At 38.4% G+C, this 13,029-nt stretch overlaps 1 protein-coding gene across 5 annotated transcripts in view; it reads right to left on the reverse strand.

Moving 5' to 3' along the window:
- The window catches only part of NCKAP5 (NCK associated protein 5), a 377,581-nt gene that overhangs the window by 76,155 nt on the left and 288,397 nt on the right, over positions 1-13,029 (reverse strand). For all 5 annotated transcript variants that reach the window (XM_085067072.1, XM_085067071.1, XM_085067073.1 and 2 more), the window contains 2 exons: positions 10,779-10,817; positions 6,237-6,356 (listed from right to left, as the gene is read on the reverse strand). In XM_085067072.1, the coding sequence (XP_084923198.1) occupies positions 6,237-6,356; positions 10,779-10,817 (159 nt within the window). The remainder of the gene's footprint in view (positions 1-6,236; positions 6,357-10,778; positions 10,818-13,029) is intronic.

A 13,029-nucleotide genomic window follows, 5' to 3' on the forward strand; every position in this document is an offset into this window, starting at 1 on the left:
AACAATATTCTTGGACTTAATTACTCTGTCCACATATTTGCTTAGGGTTTCAAATGCCATATTGAATTCCTGCCATCATGTGGATCATCACTGATAATAAAAATCTATGCACAGAATGAAGAGGAATTGTTGGTTCACCCAGTGTCAGTTGTTTATTTTTCTTTGTCTAAAAATAGGCAGTAAAATCTTACTTTTGTTGTCCAAGCCTGTCACATCAGTACAGCCCCACCATTCTCCTGACATGTACTCTGAAATACTCTCTTTGCTCTTGAGTAATGCCTATACATTTCTTCAAAACTTAAAAAATATTGCTCTCCTCAATCAAAATCATTCATAAATACTTCACCAAAGATCACTTGTGGCTTTCCCGAAAATTATTTGCTCATTTGATTTACTGGTTTTGGTATCACTGTAGCAATTTATTTTCATCAGGATAATGGAAATGGCTCATTTTTAAACTTGGTAGCTGAAAATTATCTGTTTAAGATTGTATCCCAGAATGTCCTGTTTGTGTTGATGTGGAAAGCCTTTCAGTGGTTTTCTGTGGAACCTCTCCAGGCTAGTTAAAACACTTGGACAGAGGAATGCTGAGCAGTTGGGGGTAATTTTCCTCTTAAAATCATTCTCATTCTCATCAGAACTACATGCCCTGGGAGCTTAAGTTAATGTTTTGATTTTGTGTGAGAGCAAATTGGTAAAAATTGAATTGCTGAAAGAAGGGACAACAGTCTGACATGAAGGTGAATCACGAAAACACAAATTACTGATGGAGCAGACCTCTGAGGTCAGTGGATGTAAGTCCCTCATAATAAACCACTGTTCTCCATGGAGCCTCTCACTGTGCTTTGCTTGAGTTTGAACTGTTGTGAGGGATATTGCCCAACCTCTCCTCTCATCCCATAGTCTATAACAAACATTTTGGTGCTCTTTTACCAGCCTGCCTATCTGGGAGCTCCTTCCAGGGCTGGCTGCAAATCACCACCAAATTCTTTTGGGTATTTTGCTGCTGCTGTGCATTCAAAACTAGAAATCATATGGCTTAAGGAGATTAGATGGAATTTCTCCAGAGGGGGAAAGTTTTCCTTCCTTTCCTCATCATTGACTTTTTGGTCACCCATTCATCTAATCAATTGGCTCCCATAAATATTTTATCTCTGTAATATTTCTTCAGCATATATTTGGAGCTGCAAACAGGGCAAGTAATAAATATGGTTTATAATGTATTATTACATGTTGATGATTTAAGCTGAGATGAAATACAGATTTACAAAGTTTTTTTTTTCTGTCTCCTCAGATGTTATTGGAGAGTGAGGACATGGAAAAAACAGGAAGTAAATAACAGTTTACTGAGGTAATGCAAGACTGGAAAAAATGACATCACCATCCTCACATGAAGAATGTTCCTTTAATTTGTTCTTGAAAGTCTCAAAAACCTTGAGTGTTCCCTGCTAGATTATTATCTTGTTTCCTTATACACAAAAGCATTCTCATAATTTCTCACAGCTACCAGGCTGAAGCCTCTCTCCTGGGCTAGGATCTTCCTAACAGTAACTGCACTTTGGTAGTCTTGACCTGGAGGAATCAATCCAGCAGGGCTACAGCCTGAAATCTTTTGAGAACCATAAATAGAGCAAAACCCACCCTTACACTTCTTTAAGGGGGTCCTGATAGGAATGTAATTCTTGGATAAAGGTTAATGGAGTAGTTTAAATTTAATACATCTCAAACATGCTTTACATTTATGTGATCACCTTCTTCTCTGTTGATACAGCCCTGGAGATTGTCTTACCTTGTAAGCAGTATTCAATTACTGCTGAAGCAATTAGCAGATCTGGAATTAATTTCTCCTTCAAGACACCAATCCTGATTTCTGAGTAAGGAATTATCACTACAGATGCTGCCACACCTTATTTATGTTTGCATGTTTACAGAAGAGAAAAGGACAGAGTTTGTTCTGGAGCTGGAACTTTCCTGAAGGTTTGCAGAAAGGAGTGCCCTGGCAATCCAATGGATACAGGGGAAAAAACGTGAGGTAAGCAAATAAGCAGGTCAACTGCAGGAGTTTCACAACTCTAAACACAATTTGCTGATCTTGGTATCAAGGCTGCTTGCTCCCTCAAGAGCCTGCAGGCACCTGGCTCCTGGGAGATGGGAATTCTACTGCCACTCAGCACATAACAATCCACTTACTGACATGTACTTTGGAATGCTGACAAGCTCTTTCCTACCAGTGTGTGACCATCTTTAGTTTTAATTTCAAACCCTCAAACACCTACTCCCCAAACCACTTAACTATTACACATCTCATTGGTGTACAGCAATGCAACTTCACTTTTAACCTCCTGCATTCAGACTTCATCATGGCTAACGATGTCTGGAGCAGAGGTCAGGCTCTGAGCACGGATATTCCATCTCCTTTTGTCAGGTATTAGGGCAATTAAGTGCCCTCTTTTCCCTCCCATGCATAATAATGTCGTTGGTGCAATTTACCCCTTCCTGCTAAGGTGTAGAACTATTCCATCACAGTCTGTGCAGCCACACTCTGCCTTGTACATCAGGGCAGAGCTGTCAGGTTATTCAAAGGGCTCATGTCAGTGCAAGTTGTAACCAAGCAATTATTATTTAAATTGACCTTCTGAGAATTCAGCTCCGTGCTGCAGAATTTTAGGCAAAAGTTTAGATGTGAAATTAAACAATGTGGATGGTCCATGAGTAATAAATGTAACTAATCCAGGCAGAGGAACACAGGGAGAAAATAGATGCTTCAGGAGACCTCCCTGCCCAGTTCTCGGGTTGATAAAGTAGAATTTTTATGATGGAAATAAAATGGCAATGAAAATATAGTTTAAGATCAGGGATATTGTAAATCTTATGATTAGAAATATTATCTTATACTTTCCCAACTATGAAAATTTTATTACTTATTTAATCAAATAAATCAACTCAATAAATTTTGCTACTTGCCACTTTTTCATCCCTTTCAGAGAAAAATCTGGCATGGTTTATAAAAAAACCCTGTGACAACAACTGTCTGGGTGAAAAGTGAAAGCAGGACTTCTCCCATGGGAATAATTCATCTAGCAAACGTCTTGAATTTGTGTAAACAGAGACACATAATATCAAAAATTTTAAAAAAAGGGACATTTATCAGAAGACAACCCCTATTCCTGTCTTACCCTCTCAGCATCCTCCTATATATCACCTCCCCAGATTTCTCTCTATTTATTAGTTTTAACTATTAATTATTTTAATTATTTTCCTCTATGCAGCTTCAAATCTTTGATTGTTATCCCCAACTATTTCTCCCACTTGCAGAGGAAATACAAGGTGGGTCACTAAAATGGAGTTCCTGGTTTTCTTTCCCAAAATCCTCTTCCTCTGACAGGCAGAACTTAACACCTTTTTAGCCACCACATTAACAGAGGAAAATTCAGGCTGCTTGGGCAGAAGCTACTCTTTTGTGCTAGGTTTTAAGCATAACTTGCTCTTTCTCAGATGGTGCTGACACAAAACACTTTTCCAAGGCTTCATCATTTTAAAAAAGCTGTCTCAGAGAGATTTCCTGAATATTATAAAACAACAATAATGAAGATCTGATATCGAAGACATATGAATCAAGTATTATTTGCTTGCAATGGTGAAATCTACACTTTAAATTTTTTTAATTATTTTAAAATTACTACACTTATTTTTAAATTTTGTTTTAAAAAAAGAAATCTATATTTCTGTTGAAATTTGAGAAGTCAAAATGTTTATAGTTTAAAAATAAGTTTACTTCGTAACACAAGAGTTTTCTAATGTCAAATATGGAATATACAACCAAACAAGAGAGGCTGATATACAGAAAAAGTAGCTAACACTACTTATTTTTAGCTTGTACCCTCTACCATGGCATTCTTCGAAATTTGTCATTTTAGTGAGTGTGGCTCATCTCCCTAGGATGAGATCAGCATTAAATAAAATGTAACTGTATAGTATCAGAGAGCACAGGAAAGGTGAAAACACCACATGCCCCCCACCCCCAGTTAGTAGAATTTGCCCCTTCCTTTGATTGGGGTCAGGATCTAACAGGAATGTCCTTAAGCACAGATTTATAACTTTTCTGTAGAGTGACACATTTAAACCAATATTTACCTACTGCTCTAAATCTGGGCTGTGTGCACTTCCAAGAAGACATAATGCAAACTGTTCTTTAATTTTATGCAGGCACACAACAGTATTTGCTCAATTTCAGTCCTAAGAAAACACCCTCAGATGTTACAGCTCAGGCTGCAAGATCACAGACTATATGCCATTTATTTGAGTTTGGAGTATAATTAGAGGACAACTAAATTTTTGGAAACTCACTGATTTACTGTTTCGTATGTTTTGGATTTTTTTTTTTGGTAAAAAAATCCATATGAAGTGTTTTAACAGAAGTTCTTCATTTTTTAACATGCACTGCAACTTGTTCTCTGTTTTTTTTCACCTAGGGGGTTAAAATCTATTGACAGCAAGAGAAGGGACATAACAGCAATTTTGCTCCAGGGAGACCTGGACTTTCTGAATGAACTTAATTCCCTTTTGTCCTCAGCCAATAATGACAAATCAAGCGAAAAGAGGGGAAAAAAATCTATACACATTAGTTCCTGCCAAACTGTGCAAGAACAATGATGTAAAATAGTTTGAATCTCTCAGGAAAACCTGTTAGATCATTTGGTTCTTTCTTCCACCTGGTGCAGGTTCATCTCTTTCAACTTCTTTCAGAGCTGCTGCACAATCCAGTTTCAAGGAACTCAAGTCAAAGCGTTGATCCCACTTTTCAGATGCTATCTAACACTTCTGTAACATTCCCAGAATAACCTGGCTTTATTGTTGTCACACAAGGAATTGGGAATAGGAGCTGTGTCTGTAATAATGGATGTGCAGCGTGTGACTTCTGTGCAATCTAACCCCAAGATAACATCAGCTGGAGTCAGACACTTTGGAAACAGGAAAAAGAAAGGAAGAAAAAAACACCCCAAACCAGGAAGAAGGAGCAGTTGATGCGACTGGCAAAAGCAGAAGTGAGCACTAAAGATCCACGCTGTGGTGGATGTGTCAAAACTCTGAATGGATAAAGATAAATCAGTGCTCTGCACAGGGCTCTGTGAGGGATGAACTAGGAAAGAAAGCAGGGAACAAGGGACAAGGAACAAGAACCCAGAATAGAGGAAGTCCTGAGCCAGCAATACCCAAACCAACACAAAATCAGAGATGGAACAAGAACCTGAGGCAAACTCAAGAAGCCAGATCCTTGTGACAGTGACCACTGCCTGTGCTTTAGAGCTCCACAGCAAGTACAACTATTTGCTCTCACCATAGGCATCTCCTTGCCTCTACCATCAGCTGTGAGCAGCCCATGTTTCTGCAGAAAAAACAGCCCAACCTGATGAGAGTTAGCAGTTCTCAGCTGCTGAACAACAGCACAAGGGCCAAATTCTCCTCTGACATACAGATGCAGAGCAGCAAGGATTTTAGACACACATTTAATATCACTCATGTAGCTGACATGTCCTGTAAAGTTCTAATTAGTCCTCATTTGCTCTTCTCCTAGCTCATGGTCAGATTTGTTGGAATTTCTGCAAGGCAATTATGCTGCTACAAAAGGATGACAAAGAGATGGGTTCATTCACAATAACAGACATTGCCAAATGAAGAAGGATCCTGAAACATTCCAGAATGGCAAATGAGTGAGACATGGGGCAATTGCATTCTCAGCTACATCCTCCCATAAAATATTGGCAAAAAAAAAAAAAAATCCCTCTAAGCCTGTGAAAATGTACTTAAACCCTTGCAAGTAAGCTGAAACCGGGACAGTATCACATATGGCAAAAGTTAAATAAATGGGCTGTCTTCTCTCAGGAAATTACACTGTTCACCATCAAGCAGGATGTTAAGGAATACGAGCTTCTCCCCTGCAGAGGGATAATGAACCCATATCATTCCATTTATCATAGCGAAGAATCACCTAAAAAAGTAAGTTACTCTGCAGGTGTGCTCCTCTCTCCAGATTGGTATGCAATATCAGGGCTCACTGGCACATATTTTCAGTTTCAAGGGGATCAGAGTATAGATAACAGATATTCTTCTAATATATTAAATCTATCAACTGTCATTTCCCACTTACTGACATAACCTTAAAAAGAAGAGAAGTATTTCATAATTGTAAGAAATGGCAAGCTCATAGCTTGCTTCCTGCAAAGGCTATTTCCTACCTGAAGGAGGAGGTCAGAAGCTGGTTTGACTTTCTGCTGGAAAAGCACACTTAAAGTTCGATTCTGTTGTTCCAGATCAAAAACTCTCATTTTCAGCTTTATACATTCCTCCCTCAGACCCTGCAGCACAAGGGGGAAAAGAGGAGGATTAGAAAACAAGTAACAGAAGCACTTAAAAATCTCTAAGTAGTGTCAGATACAAAGAAGGAATAAATACACAAAAGTTTTGTCCCTCTGCACTAGGCACTGGTGAGGCCACACCTCGAGTGTGTTGGAACAGGTGGTGGAGTCACCATCCCTGGAGGTGTTCCAAAGCTGTGTAGATGTGACCCTTGGGGACATGGTTTAGTGGTGGGCTTGGCAGCCCTGTGGTGGGCTAATGGTTGGACTTGATATCTTAAAGGACATTTCCAATATAAGCACTTCTATGATTCTATGAAAAAAACCTTAAAACTGCCCCATAGAAGCAGAGGTGGAGTGTAAAACCATTAAAGCCACTAATGGCTTTCAGATACAGCTAAAATCTATCTATCTATTTATCTATGCATCTATCTACATATCTATCTATCTATCTATCTATCTATCATCTCTATCTGTCTATCTTCAGTGTAAAACCTGATTTTCCTGGCCAATTGAAGGAATACAGGATTCCGTCAGAGAGGGGATTTTGTAGAGAGAGCAGAATCTGACACTTAGCTTCTCAGCATATTTTCTACAGCTGCCCATTTAGAGCAGTCTCCTAATAAAGATTACATATAAAAATAATAAGCTGCAACCATATCTGGGTTGGTTTGTTTGTTTTTCTAATTTACATCTCCAAAACACTTACACTTATTTAAATTTAGGACACTTGCTGCCCTGTGGTATTGCCTAGCTCGTATTACTTTCCACCATACAAAGGTGGAGAAGCAATCCTCAGCACCGCCATATGCTGTCCTGTCAATACCATTAACAACATGATGACCTGGCTTTGTGAGAAAACAACTCAGAGGGGCAAACTGTAGTCAGATGTAGCTTAAATTTTAGCCTACAGTTGCTCTGCTTCCTGCTGTAACCAGCAGTGAGGTTGTAAGAGGTGAACACACAATAAAACATGTTCATCTTGAGACTCCCAGGAAATTGTAAAGATCTTTTTATGCATATCAGATTTTATGAATGCTGGATGCATGCAGTTATCTTCTGCTGATGGTTTTATAACATTTGTTTTAGGTGGCTGTCAAGTGGCTGTTCAACTGAAATTGCTAGAGCCTTCCAACACGACCCTCAAAAAATCTGGAGGCTGATGATTTCTACAACCCTAAAGCTTTGTTTCCTGTCAGGAAAACCTCTTATCCCTGGACTTGCACAAGGCATTCTCTATTAGGAATAGAGATTGCAAGCATGAAGACCCATCATTATCTGTCGTTCACAAATCAGAGAATTTAGAACTGAGCTTTGGCTGTTACAACAGTGCTTAACATTTCAACACTACTCAGGGCACTGAACAGGAAAAATGGTTCACAGAAACTAATAGTGTAGAAAAAAGTTAAATCTTAGCAAGGCCTCGGCTCAAAACCTCCCTATCTTACAGTTTTAAAACCATAAGATTTATGTTTCAAACTTTAGAATTTCCGTAAAAAAGTGAAATATAAGATAGTAGATTACCCACCCAGCTGCTATAAACCCTGCCAGTGGTAATGCCACACATAGCCCAGAGGAGAAATGAGGCACATAAAGGTAGCAGTATTCTGGTAAAATAAAGCCTGAGTTTAGAAACTTGAAGTCCTAAAATTACCAATTAATACAACTATCAAATGTCTGAAGCATATAATTCCTCTCCTGTGGCCAAAACAAGTAGCTATTAAGGTAGCAATCTCCCAAATATTTAAGGTACTCCTAGGGTTTCACTGTTGTAATATCTGAGCATCTCTCTAGCCTTGCTTTAACTCTTCCCTATGAAAAAGACTCGCTTTTCTTTAAAATGGGATCCAATGCCCTCAATAAAGTTCCAGAAAAACACTGTTCTCCCTCTGAACAGGCCTCTTCCTGTTTTAACTAACACTTAATTCACTTCTTTTTAATTTAATTGATGAAGAGGGAGAAGAATTTTTTTTACAGAACCCAGAATAAAAAAGCAATCTCCTGAATACACTCCTATGGAGTATATTAATATCCAAAAAGTAGATACGCAGGTCACAAAATGACTTAATTAAATGGTTTAACTCAAATTTCAAACTGCAGATCCAGGTCTTAAATGGAAAAAATAATGTAAAAAATCCAGTTCTCAGAAGTCCAATCAGCTATGTTATATGAGAAGTCTGGGTGCAAGGAGAAAGCATGGATATTTTCAGCATCCTAGCATACAGGTTTGCCACAACTAATTTTGTTGGATGTCTGACTTCTTACATTTCCTAGAGGCAAAATTTTCTATTAGTAAGAGGTAGAAAATCCATTGAATTTTGCTACATAAAATTGTGAAATTACGCTGTGTGGCTAACTCAGCACAAATTCAATTTAATGTAGTTCCTCCATAGCCACATCAAAAAAAAGTCTCTCATGTTAGAGAAATTCTATATGTATTGTAACAAATGACATACTTGAAAAGTGAACGTTTAAGACTGTAATTCTGTTTCAAGGATTCAGTGACATTGATAAATCACTCAAGCTTTGCTCACTCAATTTGTGTCACCAGAATCTCTCAGTGGGATCAGAGTCTTTCCACATCCCAGCGAGTACACAGCGCTTTATTCGTTGCATTACAGCATCTACTTAATTTAAGCAAAAATTAGTCCTTGAGGGACGATTGCAAATTCACAGCAAAGCCTACGCAGTGTGTGCTGCTGTACAGAATCACTCTTCTCCCTTTTCTGAAAGCTCTCAGCTTTTCTTCGTGTCTTGCTCTGCTCCAGAAGTGTGTTATCTCTCTGTGGCATGACTGACTCTGTCTTGCTGCTCAGCTGCATGATGGTAGATTTATCTGTTTACTGGTTACTATTTGGGTTCTGATATCTACCTTTTTGGGACTGGTGTGAGGAGTGCAATTTCCTCTTCATTGTATGCTATTGTGTTCCTTTCTTTTCTTATAAAAGGCCTTGTATGAATGGTGTCAGGAGCACTATAACAGCTAATATTCATTAGCATTTAGAGAAGTACCCTCTTTCCTCTTTCCATGGATATTAAATTAGCCGTTATTACTCAGTAATAGGTAAGCAGCTGTTAAATCCCATCAACCCTAAGTAAATCACTTTATTAAATGTATTCAGATCTATTTTTATTGTATCCTTTGGAACTCCTTGGTTCCTATGGGTTTGGAAAGATTCATTACTGAGGAAGCATGCAGTCATCAAAATTCCTGACACCTTTGCAAAGGGAATCAGGAAGCTCCTCTCTCCATTTGGGAAACAATCATAATATTCCCAAACTAGAGATTAATGTATTGAGGTTAACCCTCTGTTGAGTATTTCATCACATATGGTTTTATAATACAAAATGTGTATGAGGTTTTTGTGTATATTAACATGGGAAAATGCCTCCATTTCCATTAGACTGAATTGGAACACAGATTTGGGATTTTTTTTGGAAAACAGCTGAAGTTATATTTCTAGAAGGTGTCCCAGCAATAGCTCTGCAGTGCTCTGATGATGCACAGACCTTACTCCTCTGAGTACACAGAGAAACTCAGCACAGGCAGCAGCAGGGCAAGCTTCCCTGGATGTCATGGTTTGCACAAATCACCTCTGAGCTACACCACTTTCAACTGCTGGGAGGCAAGATCCTCTTCTAGGGTAAAAGCCTTTGTTGGACATTTAAAAATCATGGGATGAGCAGTGATACTTTCAACGCTGCCTGTGCCCCTCTGTCCCCACTCAGCCCTTTGCAGGGAGTGTTCTGAATGATGTCCTGCTGGGTGGAATGATGTCCATCAGGGAGGCTTTGGAGAGGGTCCCCAAAAACTATTTGCATCTGGAAAGCTTTTGGGTGTGTGGCAGAGGTTTTTGATCATTTCAACTTGGTGTTTCTTGCTGCATTTTAAGAACATTATTACTTGTCCTGTCATTAAAGGTTGACAAAACAGTTTATATTCTTCTTTGCACTAGCTGCTTTAAAAGACTGCATTTATGTCTCTTTCCAAATCATCTTTTTAAAACTAAATGATCCAAAGCATTTTAATAATGCCACATCCATCAAGTGGTCTAGACCTCAAAAAGGATCATTCCATGAATACTGAAGTGTTCATAGCTTATTATTATAGATCTTTATATTTTCTCTTTCCCTCTTTCCCCCTCAACAAAATGAAATCATGGAAGCATGTTTAACCCCAAGACCACTTCAGATGTGACTTGATACAGAACAGATCTTTGTAGAAGCCATAATGTATCTTTTCATTGTGCCAGGTTTGCAATTACCCTACAAGAATTTTTCCTGTGCAGTACTTCCCCTGCTTAGTAAACGTGTGAACATAGTTTAAAAAATGTATACAACTTAAGATTACATACATCTTAAATAAACAATGAATATCTGCAAGCTTTAAGTTACACCAAAAATACCCGAATCACAACTTACCTTTTGAGTAAGTAGAGCCTGAACAACCTGATTAGCTACCTGAAAGAAAAAAGTGAACAATTTTAAGTATGTTATCATGTGTGTTTATGCATAACAATACCTTCTTTTGTGACCTGTCCTGGTTTCAGCAAGGGCAGGGTTAATTTCCCCTCAGGAGCTGTTATAGAGCTGTGTCTTGGATTCAGAATGAGAATGGTGTTAATAACACTGATGTTTTGGTTTTTTTGCTAAGTTGTGTTTATCCTAAGTCAAGGACCATTTTTTATCTTGTCTCATGCTCTGCCAGTGAAGATGTTCAAAAAGGAAACTGGGAGGGAGTATTGCTGGGACAGATGACCTGAACTAGCCAAAGGGCAATTCCACACCCTAGAAAGTCATGTCCAGCACATAACTGGGGGAATGACCAGTAAGGAAGCTGTTCTTATCTCAACACACAAGTTTTATGTTGATTCTCCTCCCCACTCCATCAGGGTTGAGCAAGTGGCTTTGTGGTGTTTCATCTCCATCTGGGCTTACAACCACCACAGTCCTTTTTTGGCACCCAGTGTGTGGCTCAAAGGGCTGAAATAAGGACAGATCCTACCAGAGTGTGTTAAAAAATTATTATAAACATTCATTGTATTTATTTCACAGTTGCCAGTGGCTTTCCACTCCACTTTCCATCTACAACCACCACCAATTCTAGCATTTTCAGCATTTACTAGTATTTTCATCAGATAATACAAGTAAGAATACATGAAATACACATCAACTACTTCTGTGCTAGTCCTCATTATAAGCAAACGTGTATTGTATCAATTGCAGTGTGACATGAGGGACACTTGGTTAACTTCTGTCATCTCTTCTTTGCAGTAGATTAAACTTCCCCAGTTCTATATGCAGCTGGTGTGCATCAGCATGGATTGACTACATTCACTAGGGTGGATTTTTACCAGCCAAGGATGGACTCCCGAATGTTTTCATGAAGTTTAATTGTTTCTTGATTAAATATTGACAAAATGGTACATCTATCATGACAAGCAGAAACCATAAAGTGCCACAGAAAATTAAAGTACCTACTGTCATTGAAATGTGGTTGGAAGGCATTCACCCCACATAGCATAATTGACTTGAATGAGATTACACACCATTGATTAGCAGAACTATATATTCAACAGGGAATTTTTGAAGTTATTTATTTTATACATCCTTTCTAATTTATATTTACCAGAAAGGATAGGGGGCAGTGAGGTGGAAGAAGGAGGGAGAGAAAGGGAGACTGAGGTAAGATTTTCTGTTGATGCTGTCTAACTTGAATGTTCAAAACCATATATGCACATGTTATCACAAAATGTGAAGATTTATCCTTTTGCTCCTGCATTTAGGCAGAGCAAGTAGACATGCCTTTCCTTGAAAAAAAGAGATTTTTTATTTGGTTTACAGAAATAATAGTAAAATGTATGCAGGTATCACTAAATCTACATTGATTCTTCTTACCCCCCCATCACTGATGTGAACTCAGCTGGGAGAAAAGAGCTGCAGCAGCTAATTCACTTCTGTAAATAATTTAGTTCTGTTAGATCCAAAAGTTACATTTGATTCATACTCATAAAATTGCCTAGTATCAAATTTTTTTTCCAAGCTGGTCCCTAACTTCAGGCAGCCTTTGAAACAATGCTCCAAGAGAATAGCTCTATACATGATTTAACAGAAGACACAGACTAATATTAGAACAGTAATAACCAACAGAAGTAAACATGCTAGGGGTTTGAAAGCCCCTGTGCCTTGCCCTGCAGGCTCTCAGGCTCTCCATCCACCACTGTTCCTTCTGGCAGGTACTTTAAGGTCTGTTTGCTCTACCTGAAAATTGAACAAACCATAGCGAATACATTATTTCTTTACTTTCTGACACGGAGTTACTTTCCCAAGGAAGAACTAAAAGGTTCTTTGAAGTGTGCACTAGTCACTCACAACAGCATAGCCTACAAAATGACTCCTACAGCTTTACATATTGTACAGAGGAGTGTAAATGGCATAATATTGCAAATGGGAAAAAAACTGAACCTGCTGATGCACATATGACAAATTTTCCAGCTTTTGAGTGAAGATAGGTATCTAAATGGATGTACCTGCCAGTGATCCATAGCTCCCATGGATCTCAATAAGATATGTAACCAGGTTCTTTAGAAAATGTGGTTATTTTTTTTCTATTATCTAGCAACTTGGCAAACTGTGTTGTTATTACCATTCAAGATTTTCAGGTCTGTATTTT

This window comes from Lichenostomus cassidix, chromosome 7, assembly GCF_008360975.1.
Source record: "Lichenostomus cassidix isolate B80296 chromosome 7, HeHo_3.0, whole genome shotgun sequence".
Taxonomy (NCBI): domain Eukaryota; kingdom Metazoa; phylum Chordata; class Aves; order Passeriformes; family Meliphagidae; genus Lichenostomus; species Lichenostomus cassidix.